Source organism: Lissotriton vulgaris, chromosome 6 (genome assembly GCF_964263255.1).
Source record: "Lissotriton vulgaris chromosome 6, aLisVul1.2, whole genome shotgun sequence".
Lineage (NCBI taxonomy): Eukaryota > Metazoa > Chordata > Amphibia > Caudata > Salamandridae > Lissotriton > Lissotriton vulgaris.
Window position 1 is genome coordinate 1,901,171,370 of NC_141694.1, and position 19,516 is coordinate 1,901,190,885.

The window sequence follows — 19,516 nt, forward strand, 5'->3', positions numbered from 1 at the left end:
GACTTAGTTGGCCTTGTCCCCTGCTCATCAGGGCCCCAGGCTATCTGCTCTCTCCTTAAAATGGATTCCATGCACCCTAGGTGCATAACCAAATTGGTACTGGACACCTTGTCAGCCCCTATATAGTGCACTATAGTTGCCAAGGGCATAGGTGCATCCAAGGCCTACCAGGGGCTGCAGCATAGCTTTTGCCACCCCTGGCTGGTTCTTAAATTGACACAACTGGCTGATCACTCAGCTGGGGCAAGTTGGTGTAGTCACCTCTTGCTTAGATATAGTATACCTATATCTAAACCTATAACTGGGCACATATAAACCTATAAGTCACTCCTATGGCAGGCCTGATCAATCCTGGAGGCTGAGTGCTTGGTTTAACGTGAGATGGTGCTCGAGCATGAGCTGAGCCTGTCTGCAGCGGTCGGGAACAACACCCTAAGCTGTTCCGGGATAATGCCATACCATATACTCTTAAGTGCATTATAATCCATCGCGGTTATGTGCTAACTTTGGTTTGGCTTTATCAAAACATGTCGTGTAAGGTGTCATACGATTTGGAATACTATCCCCTCGACAATCCTGTCGACGGGGATAGAATTCCACCCTTCTAAAGGGAGAAGACATGTTACTTTACTGAAACGCGGTTGATTTTTAAAAGAGCCTCAGCATCACAAAATGGACGCTTCTGCCACAGACACGAGTCTGACCTCCTGCTGCTGACCGAAACTCAGCCGTGGAGGCCTGGACAAAGGGTTTCCTGTCACAGGGAGGTGTCACACCACCCCAGACAGGAGATAGTGGATTGTAGCAGGGAGGTTTGAAAGAAACCAGACAGTGCCTGGGGAGCACAAGGCTTCCCCTTGCATAATCCGGTCAAACCGGTTCTGGGGCACACCAGCCCCAGTCCCAGCGCGACCCTGGACAAAGGGAAAGGGGTGTAACCACCCCCTTCCTGGGTCCCACCCATAGGAGGGACCTAGCAGGTAATCCAGCCCACCAGATTGGTATAAGAGTGGGAGCAATGCCCAAGCATTCAGATTATCCTGACTGAAACTTATGCAACGAAACTCTGGACCCTTCGACATCCTACTCGACGTAAAAGACTGAAGAATCTCCCTTGTGGTCAAGGAGTGACCACCCTGTGCAAACAGGCACCATCCAGCACCTCGACGTTTGCTTTGTTGCAGTTACCGCCGGAACTCGAGCGACAGAGTTTGACAAGACCCAGCGTGCCTGCCTTCTAACAGCCCGATCCACAGTCCCTGCAGAGCTGAGACCCGTGGAGGCGACCTGAAGCGTGGGGCCCGCCATCTTGCAAAAGACCACGAGGCGCTGACCGTGCAGCTCCCGAGGCACCCTCGAAGTTGTGCATTGGGGTTTGAGAAGCCCCAGCCCTGAGCTTCTCTTGCACCGAAGCTCACCCCTCTACACTCACTGAGTGCTGCGTGGGGCCCTTCTGCATCTTTTGGCTCAACGCGTTGGCCCGGTCACTTGCCCGTTGACTTGTGGCCCCTGTGCCGACGAACTTTGAAATCTGACTTGTGAGTCTGGTTGCTCCAGACTTGCACTCGCTCCCCTGAAAAGGAGCACCCGATCTGACCCTCCTGGCCTGAGTGTTAAGCCATCTTTGAATCCTGCGTGGGTTGCGTTTGCCAAGGGTTGTTTGCTCCAATCCGGAAGCCGACGCCGCCGACAGCGAGAGCCTTGGTGGGACAGCTCGTGACCCACTCCTGGACATCCTCAGTGCCCCAGAGTCCACTTGGCAGCGGAGAGAAGCTTCACAACAGCGACCTGAAAGCGCCCGACATTGCCTGGTTCCTTCCTGGTTCAACCCTGGTCACTGCTGAGTGACCCAGACTCTGTCCCCTCTGCTTTCAGATCATCTTTATCTTCGATCCACCCTTGGATCACACCGGACACTTCTCTTCTCGACGCCTGCAGCATCTTCAGCTCCAAGCACCATCAACCTGCGAGACAAAACCCGACACTACTTCGCACCTGTGCACCCGCTTCCTGTGGGTGAGGTAACTCAGTAACACCGGTGTTCCTACACTGATACACACCTCTAGTGTATGTGTCTAAAGTTTCGTCCTTCTAGGTTAAGCGGAAGTCTCCTTTAACAGTAACTTTATAACTTTTACGCACCATTGACATTGCATTGGTGCATGTGAGTGCTTTAAGCGCTGCACCCGAATCCCGCAGGCTTTTCCCGACTTCAGTATTGCTAGTCCCGCCTGCTCCCAGCGATTCCCTAGGCCCTAGGCCTAACCACTGTTCGATTGGTATCTCTTATACCACTTTTTTAATATATGGTTTGCGTGGCCCCTGGGCCTCATCCAAATTGTGCAACTTTTATATGTTTAACTGTGCTTTTGTTTAAACGCGTGTGCCTCTGCACCCCTAAAGACTACAGAGGATTATTCTAGTAATAAAAACATATATTTTTATAATATATAACTTGTTTGGTGTCCTTTCATTTGATATTACAGGATTGTGATTGGTAAAACAGCTCGCTTAACACGACCTCTTAAGTTAAGCCTTTAAGGCTGGTTAGTCTATGCTACCATTAAGATAGCTTGTCTAATAAGGTTGACTTACAACCAGACACCATAAGGGTTGTTTGGACTGATACAAGGTGCCCCCAGAATTGGAGACATCATATATCAGGCCAACTTCTCACAAGTACTACAGGGCGTTCCATTTTAAGAACATTAGCATACTCTTTAAAAAAATTCAACTTTTTTCCAATCTTTATGCAAGCAATGACAGGTCCGGAAGGTGACCACTTTTTATATAAATTTGGCCACATGAAATTCTTCAAGAAGATTAAATTAAAAATTTTGGGAGCAGCCATTAGATTGTGGGTTCAGATAAGACGTCTGTGGAAGATTCCCTACTATTGTCACAACGCCCCCATCTGGGATTCGCCTGGTAAGCCTGAATGTTTAAAGGTGCACTATCAGTCCCGCTGAGAGAAAACGGAATAGTGAAATGGGGACAAATATAAATTGGACCTAATAACACTGACTGGGATCGACTAGTAGACCTAACAAACAAGGGTTTGTCTAAATTCAAGTACTATCAGTTAATAAGCTGTGCTAGATCCCTAGGAAAAGACGGGATGGGAAATACAGTACTAGAGGCGAAGCTCCTAGGGACTTTGAGAAGAAAGAAGTAGCCTATTGGTACTGGGCGCTTATCGATGAAGGACGAGAGGAATTCCCATTACCTAATGCGATATGGGGAAGGTGCTGCCGTCGCAGGATGCATCAACGTCATGGCAAGTATCTGCGGCTGCATGTGGGGATGTTATCAAATCCACACCAGTGAAAAAGAACTTCCTATTTACTCTGCACATACTGGACACCCGAGAGGGTGTCGTAAATGAACAAAGGGAGAGTAAGGAGCTGCTCTAAATGCGGAGAAGAGAGAGTTGATGACATCCATGTGTTTTGGCAGTGCCTGCACCTCCAGACCCACTGGGAGAATGTAGGTAAGATCCTCTCTGATGTCCTCCATCAAAAAATACAGGTAAGCACCCAATTGATAGTACTTGGGGTGAAATTAGACGATAGTGGGGGACCAAGTCTTAACACAAGACAAAGGAATCTGTTATTTCTGCTGGCTTTAGCTGCCAGACGTGAGATCTGTATAAAGTGGGTTAATTCCCTCCCCCCTACAGTAGAAGAATGGTTGAATTCAATTATTAGTATCAATCTAACGGATAGAGCTGGGACACATAGCAAAAGATTGGAGTTTTGGAATAACTGGGAACAGTACTGGGCAGAGAGATTGTAACAAAACATGACTCGGCAACCCTTTGAGTCCAATGATTAAGCGCAATATTAGTTTTGGGTATCGGTTACAGAGTTTCCACCTATGAAATGAGTGGGCAAGCTCCGAAAGAGATGCTTAATAAGCCGTGAGGATACCCCCACGTAGGTTATACAATGATCCAAGGGCAGGGGAAGGGCCATGGAAAGTACAGACCAACAAGAAAAGCTCTCTTTAAGTGGCTACTTTTGCTACAACACTATTTCTCGAACCTTTGCGTGATGAGGACTAAAAACAAAAAAAGTACAAAAAGAAACAGATGTCAGTGCGTCAGGGGAGGGCTTATATGGACTCTGACGACATCACATTCAGAGGACGTCGCTACAGAGTTGCTCAATGCCCTCCACTGAAGCGCAGAGGTACCGCGGTACAAAACTTTCCGGTTCCAGTCTGGCGCCTGGGGATAATTCAACATCCAGAAATCTTCGGCTAGATCAGGTCTCTACCAGATAAGGTGTTACCAAAGGTAAGTAAGTTACACAGCTTTCTGTTATGCCTGAGGATCCACTGTTGTCCAGTGGGTCTGGATGGATTTCTTGCAGGACAGCAGTGTCTCCTAAGGCTATTCACTACTTCCATTTCATGTGCTTCTTTGCACTCGTACCTGGCCCCTCAATAAACCTGGCTCCAGTATCCTCTCGGCATCATTGCCTTCTTGGATTTCTACCCGGCTTACAATGCACCTGTTGGTGACTGGTGAGGCATGTGTTAGCCTGGATGGCTAGCTCGGACTTTAGGAAGGATGGCAGATGAATGACAGCTCACCAATGCCAATTTCCAACCAATTAAAGTAAACTCAAAGCACACAATTTGTTATGCTCAAATCCAGCCACAATTCCAGTTAGGTTATTCCTGATTAACAAAACATTTTTGAGAGAGATAAAGTTAAACATTTTGTCACAGATGATATAACCCCTCTAAGGATGAGTGGCACCTGAATTGTTCTGAAAAGCTCTTTCCAGTTATTTATTGAAAAAATAATTCTCCCCAATATGAAGCTTTGGAGGTTAGTATTTCCACTGAATATGACTTTAATTCCTCTTGTTGGGGGTGGCTCTTTTAGGTGTACAGTTTTCAGCTCCAGTTCATACATGGAACCGCACGAGAGGTCGCCTTGGACTTGGTCGCTCCAGCGCTTTTCATCCCAACACTTGAAAAAAGTCTAAAACGGCGCTGAGCGGGGAGCTTGAGGAGTAACACTGCAGCACAGTATGTGGAAGATGGAAGAAAGTATGTCACCTTTCTTAATGCTATTACTTGTAAAATATATAGAAGCCTGTGGTTTATTCTTTAGATATAGAAGATTGAAATGTTACTCCTACGAAATGGGACTCACACTGGGGTAGAGAAGTAGGGTTTTCATTCTGCAGCTTTCTATGGAATGCCTGATCCTGAGTTTCAATTGTAAGGGAGCTGCTATCTGAATCAAACTCAGGACAGGTTTGAGGTGGTTCAGCAGTTTTTCTTCACATGTTTTTATTGAGTTTTCTTGATACATCCATATAACAAATTACGACAGTCGCCCATGTCAATACAGGTGGTGCCTCGAGTGAAGTACATGGAAACATGAACATACAGGCGGAAGAGCAGGACACAAATCAATGGATCTGAAGAGAATCGCCATCTTATGAGAAGCAAAAGGCAGGGGGGGCGGTGCATGCTCGACGGGATGCTTCAAGCTGTCGAGAATTGAAACAGGCGCGACATGCAGGTACATTGTCAAAAACATAATTAAATAATTAACAGTCACAAAACTATGTATTCCCATGTGTAGCACTGTCAGCCACATGTGGCAGGTAATCGCACACGTGCTGTAGTGTAGTGCGTTGCATGAGCCATGGATCTACAGGAGGGGAGAGGGCTGGTCCCAAGAGTGCTCTGTGCCAAGGGTGTGCCAGGGCTGGTCCCAAGAGTACACTGTGCCAAGGGTGTGTCAGGGCCTGTACCAACAGTACCCTGTGCCAAGGGTGTGTCAGGGCCTGTGGGTCAGCAGTGTGAGGCAGACAGGGCCTCCAACTCTGGTACAGAGGGAATCAGGACATGATGGAGAAATGTAAATCCTACCCTAAGGAAATCAAAACAATTAAGATATGTTAACTATGCTCGCCTTTAAAATGTACTGATTTATGAAGGATTTTGTGACTTTCAGCTAGCTACCAGAAAGGCAGGACCTAAAACAGCTACAAACAGTGAAGATGTGGCATAATAAAGTGAGAAAGAAATGACAGAAAATAATAATTGTTCGTCAAGTCCCAATGCCCTAATGACCGATCAGCAAAAGTAATCTCAATCAACCAGACAAGAGTTTTGGTGAATTGTAGAAAAAGTAGAGCCGACAGCACTTAAGAACAGCTCCATATGTAGATATGCATACTCTATTAAGTGCTGCAATGTCAAGAATGGGGAGTTTAACCTGATGATTTGGCCCAAAGTCGTGTCTGTTGGGAGGTTTCTACACTTTATGTAACCGCTATCCAGTTTAATTCAACTGGAAGGTCAGACATGTGACTTCCCAAACCAATGTGGCCTTAGAATGTAGTAGCCCTTCCCGTCTAACAGAAGTCTCAGAGGTGCGTGAAGTGCTCGCCTCCTGGGAGCGGCTTTGACCACTGTCTCAGCTACAGCTGGGAGAGGCTCAGACAGACCTGCAGCTCACAGATGAAGCACAGTCTGTATCTGAGAACTCCTCTTATTCCCAATTTATTTATTTATTTATTTTTGACATTTAATAGAGCGCGAACAAATGCCCGCAGGCGTCTCGGCGCTGTACTATTGAGGACTCTCCTATGCTTGGCTTCTTGCTCTTAGAGGTTAAACAACCAGGTTTTCAGCTGTTTTCTAAATGACAGGAGATTTGGGCTGGATCTAATGGATTGGGGGAGCGTGTTCCATAATTTTGGGGCAGCAACCAGAAAACGTCCAATGATACCCCTCGCGTCATCCTAGCAGTAACACATGAGGGTTTCAGGTGACTCCACGAAAAGCCATCACTAGCAGTGTCGCCTAGTCTTACATAGGGCGCCCCTACCAACCAGCCAACCTACCCGTCACCATTAAAGAGATTAAACAGTTGTCCTCACCTTACCAACCACCCAACCTACCCGTCACCATTAAAGAGGTTAAATCGGTGTCCTCACCTTGGAAGGTGTGGTCTGTGGTTTGGTCATCTTCAGCCTCCGAGGGGTCGATCTGGCAAGCCTGCTTTTCTTGCTTGACAACTATATGCAGTCCAAGACTGTCAAATGAACCCTCTGTGAAGATAAAGTGAGATCACGCCGTTGGTCATCAAACTCTTGTAACTATGGCCGCTCCGACAAATATTTTAACAGATTTCTAAAATAACGTTTTGTTACTAACTGTACCCAACTTGTAAGCACTTTTCAATAAAACATTTGTTGTAAATGAACCGTATAAAATGTCAATGTCAATGAAAATATTCTAAATATGCAACAGAAATGTATATATTCTGCACACGATCTACAGGCAAATCAAAGAGGCCTTAGATTTCTGCACATTCTCAGCTGAGTTTTGTATGTTGCTGCATGTCTGCCTGAGACAAAATATGGGTCAGAAGTGGGAATATTTCTGGAAAGTGCTTGATCCCATGATTCCTTAAAGAGTGAACACGCGCCTGCCTCCAAGAAACCAAACGCAACAACTACAATTCATTTAGTTGATGGGTCCAGAAAATACCTCTCAATATCAGGCTCAACCAAGGAAAGTCAAGCCCTGGTGAAGTCAGATTGCTTTCTAGATATTACAGAAAAGTAACTTTTAGAAACTTTTACGGAACAGTAACTTTGAAAAAGTTACCTTTGACCTCCCTGAAGTCCCTGGAAGCTAAATCTGCATTTTTCTCTCCAGCTTCTGCCAGTCAGAAAAAACGTGCAAATAGGGAGTGAACTTGCTCCCAGGACAGGTACAAAAGGTCTTGGGACTGGGGAAGTGTTGTATCCCTCAAACACAAAAAAGAGCCAGGGTAGATTTAAAGGCCAGCAAGTATTTGCTCCCAAACCACAAATACAAAGCACAGCAAAATGCCCAGATCTGAATAAGCTAAAGGATTTATATGAAACCTAAGATGTAAAGGGACTATTATCCCTTATTATTATTCGGACGAAACCCTCCCACTAACGGTGGCATGCTTCATCATAGGGTTTCTCCTCACACTGCAGCAAAAAGTCATGGTGTGGTCTACAACCCTCAAACTCATTAGGAGGAGCTCTTTGGATGCTTTCATGTTGGGGTTAAGATTAAAACTACGCAAAAGCGAGTGCTCAGGGAGTTTATCCGACCGGACAATGCTTTTTTATTTGGTCAACATGTTTCTGCCTTTAAAATACCCTTATCTAAGATGTGGGGGCATTCATCAGGACCTATATTCAATCACTTCTACTAATCACTGTGGTAATGACAATCAGTACTGAAGAGTAAAAAATAAATTGTAAAGTGGTCACAAAAAACTCTATTCCCAGTGAGCCGTGGGCTACTACAGGCCACAATACGGTGTGCACCCTGAGCCCCTCGTCAGGAACACTTCAAGCAGAGACGTGAAAACACTTACTGCAGGTCCCGGAGAAGTGGATATCCCTAAGAGTTTTGTTGATCGCTTTACAATATTGTTTTTCCTTTTCAGTTCAGAGAAATAACACTGTGTATTAACCACACCACCGAAAGCGTTTCAGCTATAGTGAATGGGAGTTATTATAAATTCTATAAATGCAGCATTATTTAGGTTGCGTCACAATCAATTTATAACAGATGCAAAGTGTAGCACAAACAAGGTTGTAACCTTTTAACAATCAAGCTTGCAAAAGCAACAGAAATCACTAAAAATCCAACCAATTCCCCAACAGTTCAATCCACTACCTGACCAGCCATCCTGTTAACCTATCAGTCTTCTCAGTCACAACAATATTCATAAACCATAAGACCCACTCCAATAGTTTGCCACTAACCTATCAACTATCCCACTCACCAATAGTCTAACACTGCCATCAACAATCCAACCCACTCACGAAGTCACCACTCTAACTAGCCACACAACCAACCGATTACCCAACTGCCTCACCAATAACCCAATCCACTTACAAAGAAGAAACTGACCAACAATTCAACTCCCATCATCAACAGTCCAACACCCTCAGCAACAATCCAACCCTTTCACCAACAGTCCAACTCTTAAACTAACTTCCCATCCCATCAACGGATCAGCATTCAACTCGAGGTCAACCCAATCTCCTCATCAATCATCCACCATTCACAAATAGTCCATCCCACTCACTATCAGTCTCATCTACTAACTACCCTGCCATCCCATCGATCGATCAGCTGTCCCAATCAATAATCCTTTCACCCACACTACAATCCACTTACTAATAGCCAACCCCCTCAGTAATAAAGCAATCAACTAAGTAACCAGCCAATCCATACCTTACCTGGTCAAATCACTATGCGACAAGCTACAATAATATGCTGATGTTTCTAAGATGTACTCACCAGAGTTCTGATCACTCCTCCTATCCTCGGTTTCCTTAGAATCCCAGTGGTTCACGAGGGGTGAATCCTTTTCTTTCTTCTGACGATATGCGGAGTCACGGCGGGCGATAGGATAAGCTGTAACTATAAGGACAACACTTTGCTGGAATGCAAACCAAGGTTATCATCAACCTCAATTACAAAAGAAACAAATCTCAATAAAATGTTGTAAAACCTCTACTTTACTCTAATGAACAAATGGATGGTCACCAAAATATAATAAAAAAGTAACCATTGTTACAGCCAAAGAAAGCTGAATGAACATGACTCTTTTACAATTGACAGAAATTTCTTGATCAAATCTTTTATTTCATGATACTCAGAAAGCACATGTGCAACCTGGGAAATCAGGTGGAGATCTTTTTTGTTTAACCAAAGAATAATCAGAAACAAGTTGGGATAGTGTAACCACCTCTGGAATAAATAAGGGATTACCAGCAGCGTCTCCTTCTAGGCGTTACTTTGATGTCTGATATGGCTTGGAAATCTCAAGTGGACACAATTTCCTTGAAATTTAGGCAGATTAGTGGGGTCATTTTGAAGGAACACAGATGTTCACACACCAAACCAACAGGCCCAGCCCAACAAATGTATGATGCGAAGACTTCGGGCACTGCCCTGTATGGTTCAGAATTATGGGGATTGCATTAACTACTGCTGAGAATACGTTTCTCAGAAATCTAACTCGCCTCCCTGTTAGTGCAGAGCCGAAACCTTTAATGCTAGATTTGAGCGGAAAAATGATGATCATGTCTTGTCTTGTAAAGCGAATGAATCACCCCACATGGGGTATCTCCGTCCTGTAGACCGCTGGGGAACCCGTCCTGGCTTTCCCTGTGAGATGGACCCTACTGGGTATCTCCAGGGTGAAACCAGGCATCCCCGGCGTATGTGGGGGGCCGTTGTGGAGAAGAGGCAAGCTAATGCCCAGAGTTGCCGAGTGTGAACCCTGTTTAGAGTAGGCACCGAGGCGAGAATTTTTGAGTCCGCTGACCCTGGTCCACAACCTTGCCGCGTCCGGGAATTGAACCCTGGTCACGGGCCGTCCTCTGCTTCCGGGTCTGCCACCTCTAACCAGTGATCATTAACAACGACAGAGGCTTTCCAAAACCCCTGAACCAGGGACAGATAATAGTAAAACCTAACAAAAGGTTCAGGTACACAGTTTCAATAGCAAACTACAAATTCATACAAAAATTTCGTTCAAGTGAAAGAAAAGAAGGAAGAAAGAAGCCTATGTTTCAAAACCCATTACAAAAAATACTCATAGTTTATTAAACAGATAATTTCGAATAAAACACATTACAAATCAAATGAACGCTCATAAAAAAGTGTTGTCAAAACTAAGACAACCTAATTCATATTACCAAACATGTGGCTAACATACAAACATTACATATATAAGAGAGACAACAAAAACAAATATAATGTGTCTTTCACAGTTTGTGGCCACAGAATGCGTCGACGGCGTTTCAACCGCTGGGTGACTATGCTGTCATCATCAGGACAAACAGTGGTTTGAACGTTTTCAGTAACAATATTAAAAGCAGACCATTCAAGTTTTGAACGGCAGGTGCAGTATGTTAAAATTTGTTAAATAAGTCACAAGTCCACATGACGCAATTCGAGGACTGATAAATAAGCTTCCATGCGAGTGTATCTTCAGTACGACAAGAAGTCCATAGGGAGCATTTAATTATGGCCCAGCGTTTGCCCAATCAATCAGCATAAGTCTGCGGGTCAGACAGGATAATTCTCAGCACTGTTACACACAGCAAGTTTTTGACCCTGGTCCACAACCTTGCCGCGTCCGGGAATTGAACCCTGGTCCCGGGCCGTCCTCTGCTTCCGGGTCTGCCGCCTCTAACCAGTGAGCTACACCACGCAAGGAAGTTGCTCTTCAAGAAAGATTGTGCCCACTTTTACATTGGAGAAGGCTGTGGTCCACTGTGTAAGGGCTTTGAAAAATGGCTTAGTGGTAGACCAGTTTCACAAGATAACATGGTTACAACAGATGAAAGCACTGCTTATCGACATAGACCTGAGGGGGCTCAGGGACAATCCATCCTTTAAACCCATGTCATTCCCTGATGTAATTAAGTCAAACTATTGTCATGGATCTTTCGAAGTGAGGCACATGCGGTCCAGAGTATGTCTTTGACAGACAGGTTCTAAGATTCTAAATGCTGCAGACTCCTGGAACCATAGTGGGATACCATCATGGTACCACCAGACAGGTGTATTTCCAATTCAGAGTTGGAACATTGCCCCTCAGAGCTTTTACAAGTTCTTGGGCTGCTGTCTGGGGCTGCTGATAGGGGCGCAATGTGTCCTGGTTGCAAATCTTACTGAGAAACAGTTGCCCATGTCCTTTTTGTTCGCCCCAGCTACGTGTCTCCCCCGCAGAAAAAGCTTAAACCCCTCTTTAAAAATGTGGGGACTAGAAGTAGCGCTAATGCACTCAGAAATTTGAGAACTGATCCCTGTTTAATAATTGCTGTTGCAATTGCTAAGTTCTTCGGCTGGATGTGGATATCGAGGTCAAAGGCCCACCCCAAAAATTGGAATCCATGCCCATTGAACATCGCAAAGAGCTTATCACTTGCGCATAACAAATATAGGTGTTTACATCCCAATTACAATGCGGTCGTTACAACAATCGCATTGTTCCATCGCAGTATCATTACAACACAAGTCATTACAACGACTTGCTGTACGAGGTGTGCTGAATTTAGGAATAGGATAGTTTCCTATTCCATCTCCAGTGTATGTAACAGTAGGGAAGGTGTTGGAATAATAAATTACACTATTCCTTAGTTTAGAGCACCCCCTACAGCAAGTCGTTGTACCGACTTGCTTTATAATGGTACTACAATGTAACATCGCAGTCGTTGCAACGACTGCGTTGTAAACACATGCATTGTAACGCATGCAATGTGATGGCTGTTTCCCACGCATACTGATATGCACACTCAAGGTTTTGAATTTTAGCAAGTTATTGCTCCTACTAATACGGAATAAACAGCAGAAACTCACACATCTCAGCCAACAATAGACGTGTGCTTTGATGCTCCTAATCTTGTATATTGGTTACTGTGCGCTTCGAGTGTAGGTTAACTGTTCATTATCCAATTGTGGTCTAGTCCTACTTTTATGTTTTATCAACATAAAATCATGATAAGCATACTTTATCTGACATAAAAATAAACATGTAAGTTGGCATGGAACTGTGAAATGTTTTAAAGTGTTTTATAGCTTTTATCGCTTTAACTAATGACCTGCTTTTTATATGTACTAGGATTGTACAAGCTGATATTTATGAGCAGTGCAAAATGACCATTAAATAGCTAGGTTATGTTTCATACTCTTTGTTTCGGCATATTACCATAAAAGGGACACCCAAAAAAAATAACAAGGTTAATAACAAAGCTAACAGCATGCATAAAAACATTTCTAAAAGAATGAAAATATCTAGGTGGGTATAGTTGGTTTGATCATGCATCTACTGTTAATACTGACTTTGTTTTGTGATATGTGCTGGAATGCTTTAATGGTTTTAAATGAAATGAAAAAGAAAAAAATAACCTTCCATCTACCCCATTCACTAACCTGCAAAGCTCCTCACTCACTACCGGTGCAACCACCTTACTCACTAACCTTCCAATCACCTTACTCACTAACCTTCCAACCAGCTCACACACTAACCTTCCAACTGGCTCACTCACTAATCTTCCAATCACCTCACTCACTAACCTTCCAACCACCTCACTCACTAACCTTCCAATCACCTCACTCACTAACCTTCCAACCAACTCACTAACCTTCCAACCAGCTCACTCACTAACCTTCCAACCAACTCACTAACATTACAACATCTCACTCACTAACCTTCCAACCAGCTCACTCACTAACCTTCCAGCCAGCTCACTCACTAACCTTCCAACCAGCTCACTCACTAACCTTCCAACCACCTCACTCACTAACCTTCCAACCAACTCACTAACCTTCCGACCAGCTCACTCACTAACCATCCAACCACCTCACTCACTAATCTTCCAATCACCTCACTCACTAACCTTCCAATCACCTCACTCACTTACCTTCCAACCAACTCACTAACATTCCAACCAGCTCACTCACTAACCTTCCAACCAGCTCACTCACTAACCTTCCAACCACCTCACTCACTAACCTTCCAATCACCTCACTCACTTACCTTCCAACCAACTCACTAACATTCCAACCAGCTCACTCACTAACCTTCCAACCAGCTCACTCACTAACCTTCCAACCACCTCACTCACTAATCTTCCAATCACCTCACTCACTAACCTTCCAATCACCTCACTCACTAACCTTCAAACCAACTCACTAACATTCCAACCAGCTCACTCACTAACCTTCCAACCAGCTCACTCACTAACCTTCCAACCAGCTCACGCACCAACCTTTCAACCACTTCACTCACTCATCAAACAGCCCACCACATTGCCAATCACACACCAATCGCTTACTGAAGGTTGATGTTTCTAGGAAAGTTAGTCTTACCGGCATCCACACTGTCCCCGTCCTCTCTTCCCGTGCGGTCCAAGGGGCTCCTGATGGGGGATTGGGATTCTTTCTTCAACCAAAATAAAAGGTCTGGGTTGGACGCGGAATTTGCTGCAATTGCAATCACTTCACATTAGTTTAAATGGGAAAGAACTCTCTAGCATTTGAAAATGGGCCCAGAGATGTACTTGAAAGTCTCTGGCATGGATCTTAAAATCAATTTACAAGCTAATAATACCAACAGAGATAATAACAATAATGGCAGTTATGATAACAATAAAGATAACAATAACGATAATAACTATAATAATACTGTACTTTTCCACTTAATGCTGAACGGATTGAGCTCAGTTCCAGCTGATAAAGTTTCTCTGAGGAATGACTTTTGCTTTCAAGCTCTTCCTGAACACCAGTTAAACATACACAGAAAAAGGAAAATCAGATGCTCATGAAGTCTTCAGTAAGACATCAGGTGAACTGTCCTTTGCAGGTGTGTGCAGGAGATTTTTGGCATCTGTGGGCTATGAGATGGGAGCCTTAACTCAAGTAATCTCTCATGAGAGAGTAGAGGAAAGACAGACCTAGGTAAGGTGAGTGACCGTAGGAATTATTTGTACAAGGTGGAATGTGCCTTTCGACCAGCCCGGTGGACGGGATGGACTCACGAGCCAGAATAGCAGACATGGGAGTCTGTGGCACTAACACTGGCCCTTCGCACCATTTGTGCCATCCGAACCAGCTTCCTGCTCCTCGGATCGTCTTAGCTGCTCTAGTTCCTCACTGAGGAATTGAGTCCAGGTGCATGCTTGGTACCCACCTAGGGATATGTAACAAATCAGCTAATTAATATTTGAACTTTGTGCCAGAAGCTTCTTCCCTGCACCAGACAGACAAGAAACCTAATCCAGGACTACCAACCCACTGTATCCACCCACTCCTGCTGCACAACCCTCCATCTTCAGAGGAGAGCAGCTCTGCTCTTGACTAGGCTGACTTACCCTCCACCAGCCAGGACATCCGTCCCCTGCTCTACCCATGGACACAACTGCACTGCCCCACAGGGTCCAGATCACCTGTTAACTCTCTTCCTCCCAGTGCTTCGTTTGTGAAAGAACAAGTGCTGGAGCCCAAAGCGCTGTTCAGAAGCCTGTGGCCGGTGTTTGTAAATATATCCACACGCTGAATCCGTCGCCTTGAGTCCACCTCATGCCTCTTTCATTCCTACCACACTCTCTGCCCCTTTACCTCTGTCATGCAGCTTCCTGCTTCCCCCTTTGGGACAGTTTTTCTACCTTCTATTCCTCCTTCTTTCCCCTGTGTTTGTTTTTCCCTATCTTGCTCTGAGTCAGTATCTGATGAGGAACAAATAAGGGCAGGTCCCCAAAACTGAGTGCTGGTGGCCCCACCGGCAACCACCAGCTCAAATTAAACACTGCTGCCTCCCCGACATTTACACTGAAAAAATGGTCCCTACAAATCTTGGCATGGAAGCTCACAACAACATCTACCGCACATCCCCACTCAAGCCGCACCCCTAAAGGAGGCACCCCACATAGGTATCCTGGCCTTCCCAGATCACATCAGACAGCACGAGGAGTTGGACCAGTTCTCGGTGCAGCACAGTATGCACATCGCTTCATTCAGGCAGTACAATCAGCTAGACATCCTCTTCCACATATTTAGTCACATAGCAGAGTCCTTACAGAAGCCTGGCTTTCATAGGGCACTTGTGTTACAATACACATATGAATATGCATGGGAAGCTCTGAATTACAGTACAGTATGGAATGGTGTCATTATTGCACACTGAGGTTCTACATTCATAAAGAGAAGCAGTATGTGTGGCCCTAACCGCACAAACTGAGCCCCTCTGAATCTGTTGTAAACTCTTACCAGACCTCAGAGGTGTGGGTCCTTCCTCTGGAGGGGGGGCAATCTACGTGCTGGACAATAAACGTTGCAGAAAGGTTCACTGAAATACGTGGCTCCTTCATCCTAGTTTCCTTTACAGGTCGCCAAAAGGATCTTATTTTATGTATTCTTTCATTTTATTTTGAGAGACTTATATAGCGCGAACATGACCGCTGGGTATCTGAAGACTTTACATAACCCACAATTAGTACTACCACGGAATGTACGTTGCATAGACCGTGAGGATATATATAGTAGTCAGTACATGTTAGAAGGTTACGTACAGGTAGAGGACATGCTAGAAGGTTACGTACAGATAAAGGACATGTTAGAAGGTTACGTACAGATAAAGGAAATGTTAGAAGGTTACGTACAGGTAGAGGACATGTTAGAAGGTTACGTAGAGGTAAATGACATGTTAGAAGGTTACGTACAGGTACAGTACATGTTAGAAGGTTACGTACAGGTAAATGACATGTTAGAAGGTTACGTACAGGTACAGTACATGTCAGAAGGTTAGGTACAGGTAAATGACATGTTGGAAGGTTATGTACAGGTAAAGGACATGTTATAAAGTTGCGTACAGGTAAAGGACATGTTAGAAGGTCACATACAGGTAAAGGACATGTTAGAAGGTCACGTACAGGTGCAGTAGATGTTAGAAGGTTACATACAGGTAAAGGACATGTTAGAAGGTTACGTACAGATAAAGGATATGTTAGAAGGTTACGTTCAGGTAGAGGACATGTTAGAAGGTTACGTACAGGTAAATTACATGTTAGAAGGTTACATACAGGTACAGTACATGTTAGAAAGTTACGTACAGGTAAAGGACATGTTAGAAAGTTGCGTACAGGTAAAGGACATGTTAGAAGGTCACGTACAGGTGAAGGACATGTTAGAAGGTCACGTACAGGTGCAGTACATGTTAGAAGGTTACATGCAGGTAAAGGACATGTCAGAAAGTTACGTACAGGTAAAGGACATGTTAGAAGGTTACGTACAGGTAAAGGACATGTTAGAAGGTTACGCACAGGTTCAGTACATGTTAGAAGGTTACGTACAGGTAAAGGACATGTTAGAAGGTTATGTACAGGTATAGGACATGTTAGAAGGTTACGCACAGGTGCAGTACATGTTAGAAGGTTATGCACAGGTGCAGAACATGTTAGAAGGTTAGGCACAGGTACAGTACATGTTAGAAGGTTACGCACAGGTACAGTACATGTTAGAAGGTTACGTACAGGTAAAGGACAGGCTAGAAGGTTATTCACAGGTACAGTACATGTAAGAAGGTAACGCACAGGTACAGTACATGTTAGTAGGTTACGTACAGGTACAGTACATGTTAGAAGACTACGTACAAGTACATAGCTCGAGAGGGTACATACTGTGATCAGTACAAGTTTCTTGTAACTGATCAGACTGCTAGGATCGTTCTTTGTTGCGTAACGGTTCTATGGATCCTAGCATAGATGCTCTCAAAAGCTGTTAAGTTAGGGTTTACCGCTTGTTCTTAAATGTTATTCTTTCTCCCACAGGGATAGGTTGGTGTTGGGCTATATCATGATAGGATTATGTTCTAAGTTTCAGCCCATACATTATAAAACTGTTCAAGTGTGGCTGTAACCAAGTGTTTATTTATTTATGCAGTTGTAAAGCGCGCAGCTACCAAACAAGGTCTCCCGGCGCTGAAGCATGTGGAAGCAGGACCAAATTAAACAGCAGGCAAAAAGGGAACACAGATCAAGCCGTGTCACCAAACAGAAGCGTCTTTAAGCTTTTACGGAAAGATAGCAGGAAATGACAGTCTCCAAGGGCAATTGGAAGAGAATTCCAAAGCCTGGGGCTAAGTCAGGCAAAGGAACGACCCCTCATACGGACAAGTTGAAATCTGGGAACTGAAAACAGTGAGAGGCTGGAGGATCTCACCTGTCGAGCTGGAACATAAGGTGTAACCAAATTTTGAATGCAAGAAGGGGCAAGGCCACATTTGGCACGAAACATCTGGCGCAAGATCTTGAACTCAATACGCTTGTTAACACCAAGCCTGTGGATTTTGTGGAGCAGCGGGGATGCAGAAGCATATCTGGGCAGATGTCGAGGAAGACGAGCAGCAGCATTTTGAATGACCTTTAAGCGAAGTATTGAGGCTTCATCAGTGCCCAGGTACAGCCCATTGCTGTAGCCTAGCCTGGATATCACCAAAGCCTGCCGAACCGTTCTCTGAGCTGGGGGTGGGATAAGCCAGAGGATTTTTTTGATCCATTTAAGGGCAGCAAAGAAAGATGCCGCTACCCTGGTGACCTGAGGCTTAAGGGGACGCTTTTTGTCAGTAATAAATCCCAGGTTTTTTTACTTTAAGGACAGAGGCAGGCACAGGGCCCAGAATATCAGGCCAATGTTTAATTCCCCAAAGCTCCAGGTTAATACCCAGAATAAGCACCTTGGTTTCTGTGCTATTTAGCTCCAGAGCGTTACTGGTCAGCCACAAAGAAACATTCCTCAAACCAAGCTGCAGCAGAGAAGGTTCTTGGTGCTGGGCAGCAACAAAGGGGGAGAAAACAACCTGAGTATCGTCGGCATAGGAAGAAATAGTCAAACCTGACTTCTCAGCAATGTCGGCCAAAGGGCGAACATATATATTAAAAAGTAGCTGGCTCAAAATAGAGCCCCGAGGAACTCCAGAGGTTAAAGCTAAAATGTTTGATCTCACTTTGTTCAAAAAGACCTGAAAGGTATGGTCCTTTAAAAAGGAGATCAGCCACCTCAGAGCCAGACCTATGATACGAGAGGCTTCGAAACGGTCTGACGGAATGAAATGAGACATCATATTGAAAGCTACGCTCAAATCCAACCATTAAATGCCACTCGCTTGTCAGCCGCAAGCGGAGCTGAAGAGAAGATTGGCACTATGATGACGAGCAGAATTATCTTAACACGATAGACCTGGAACTTTGGAAAAATCAAGATCTATCCTTCAATCACCAAATTTCCAGAGTACTAGATATTTTACTGCAATTGCCACTGTGGGGAGCACGAGGATGGTGCCCCTAAGGCAGCATGCCCATCAAGAAGAAGATTAAATTTTGGTGCCACCCCTAGTAAAGTTATTTTGGTCTTTGATCTATTCAGGACAAGCAGATTTTGTTGATTTTTCTTGTATGTGAAGAAAGCACTCAAACTCGGACATGTCCCCTACTTACTTGTCTTCGGCCTCAAATTGCCGTCCTCTTTTCCTTGAAATCGGTGATCAGTGATGTAGAGATCCCCCCCTTTCTCAGTCCTGATGAGGATTTCAGAATTAACAATTCCATAACCTTGGGGGAGAGGACAGCAAAACATTATATTCTAAAATCACACTAAATAAGACATTCCAGTTTTATGGTTATTGTGAAGAGCTATACATTGCACATTCCAGAGACAGTCAATCAAAAACATTCACAAAGTCTGGCTACTTCCTCGACTGACGTGGAGTCAGCCATCTACTCATTATGACAAGACCTGTTGACGAGGCGCTTCTAGACCGTTTTCTGCAATACTTGGTACTATTTCCAGTCGTACTCATTTTATGGACCCTGGTCAGGAACAAGGCTTGGTGGCTCCACCAGGATTCAACGCTGGGACCATGGGGTCAAACACAGACTCCTGTGTTGGATGCACCACTCCACTGAGCATTGGATAG

At 44.6% G+C, this 19,516-nt stretch overlaps 1 protein-coding gene across 4 annotated transcripts in view; it reads right to left on the reverse strand.

Annotated features, from left to right (window-relative positions):
- LOC147709846 (uncharacterized) overlaps positions 1–19,516 on the reverse strand; it is a 113,332-nt gene that overhangs the window by 27,570 nt on the left and 66,246 nt on the right. For 2 of the 4 annotated variants that reach the window (XM_086928298.1, XM_086928295.1), the window contains exons 4-7: positions 19,038–19,151; positions 13,918–14,031; positions 9,331–9,453; positions 6,969–7,082 (exon numbers count right to left, since the gene is read on the reverse strand). In XM_086928298.1, the coding sequence (XP_086784424.1) occupies positions 6,969–7,082; positions 9,331–9,453; positions 13,918–14,031; positions 19,038–19,151 (465 nt within the window). Of the gene's footprint in view, positions 1–6,968; positions 7,083–9,330; positions 9,454–13,917; positions 14,032–17,763; positions 17,965–19,037; positions 19,152–19,516 lie in introns of all 4 variants that reach the window. The other 2 variants (XM_086928299.1, XM_086928297.1) reach the window with 2 other exon arrangements.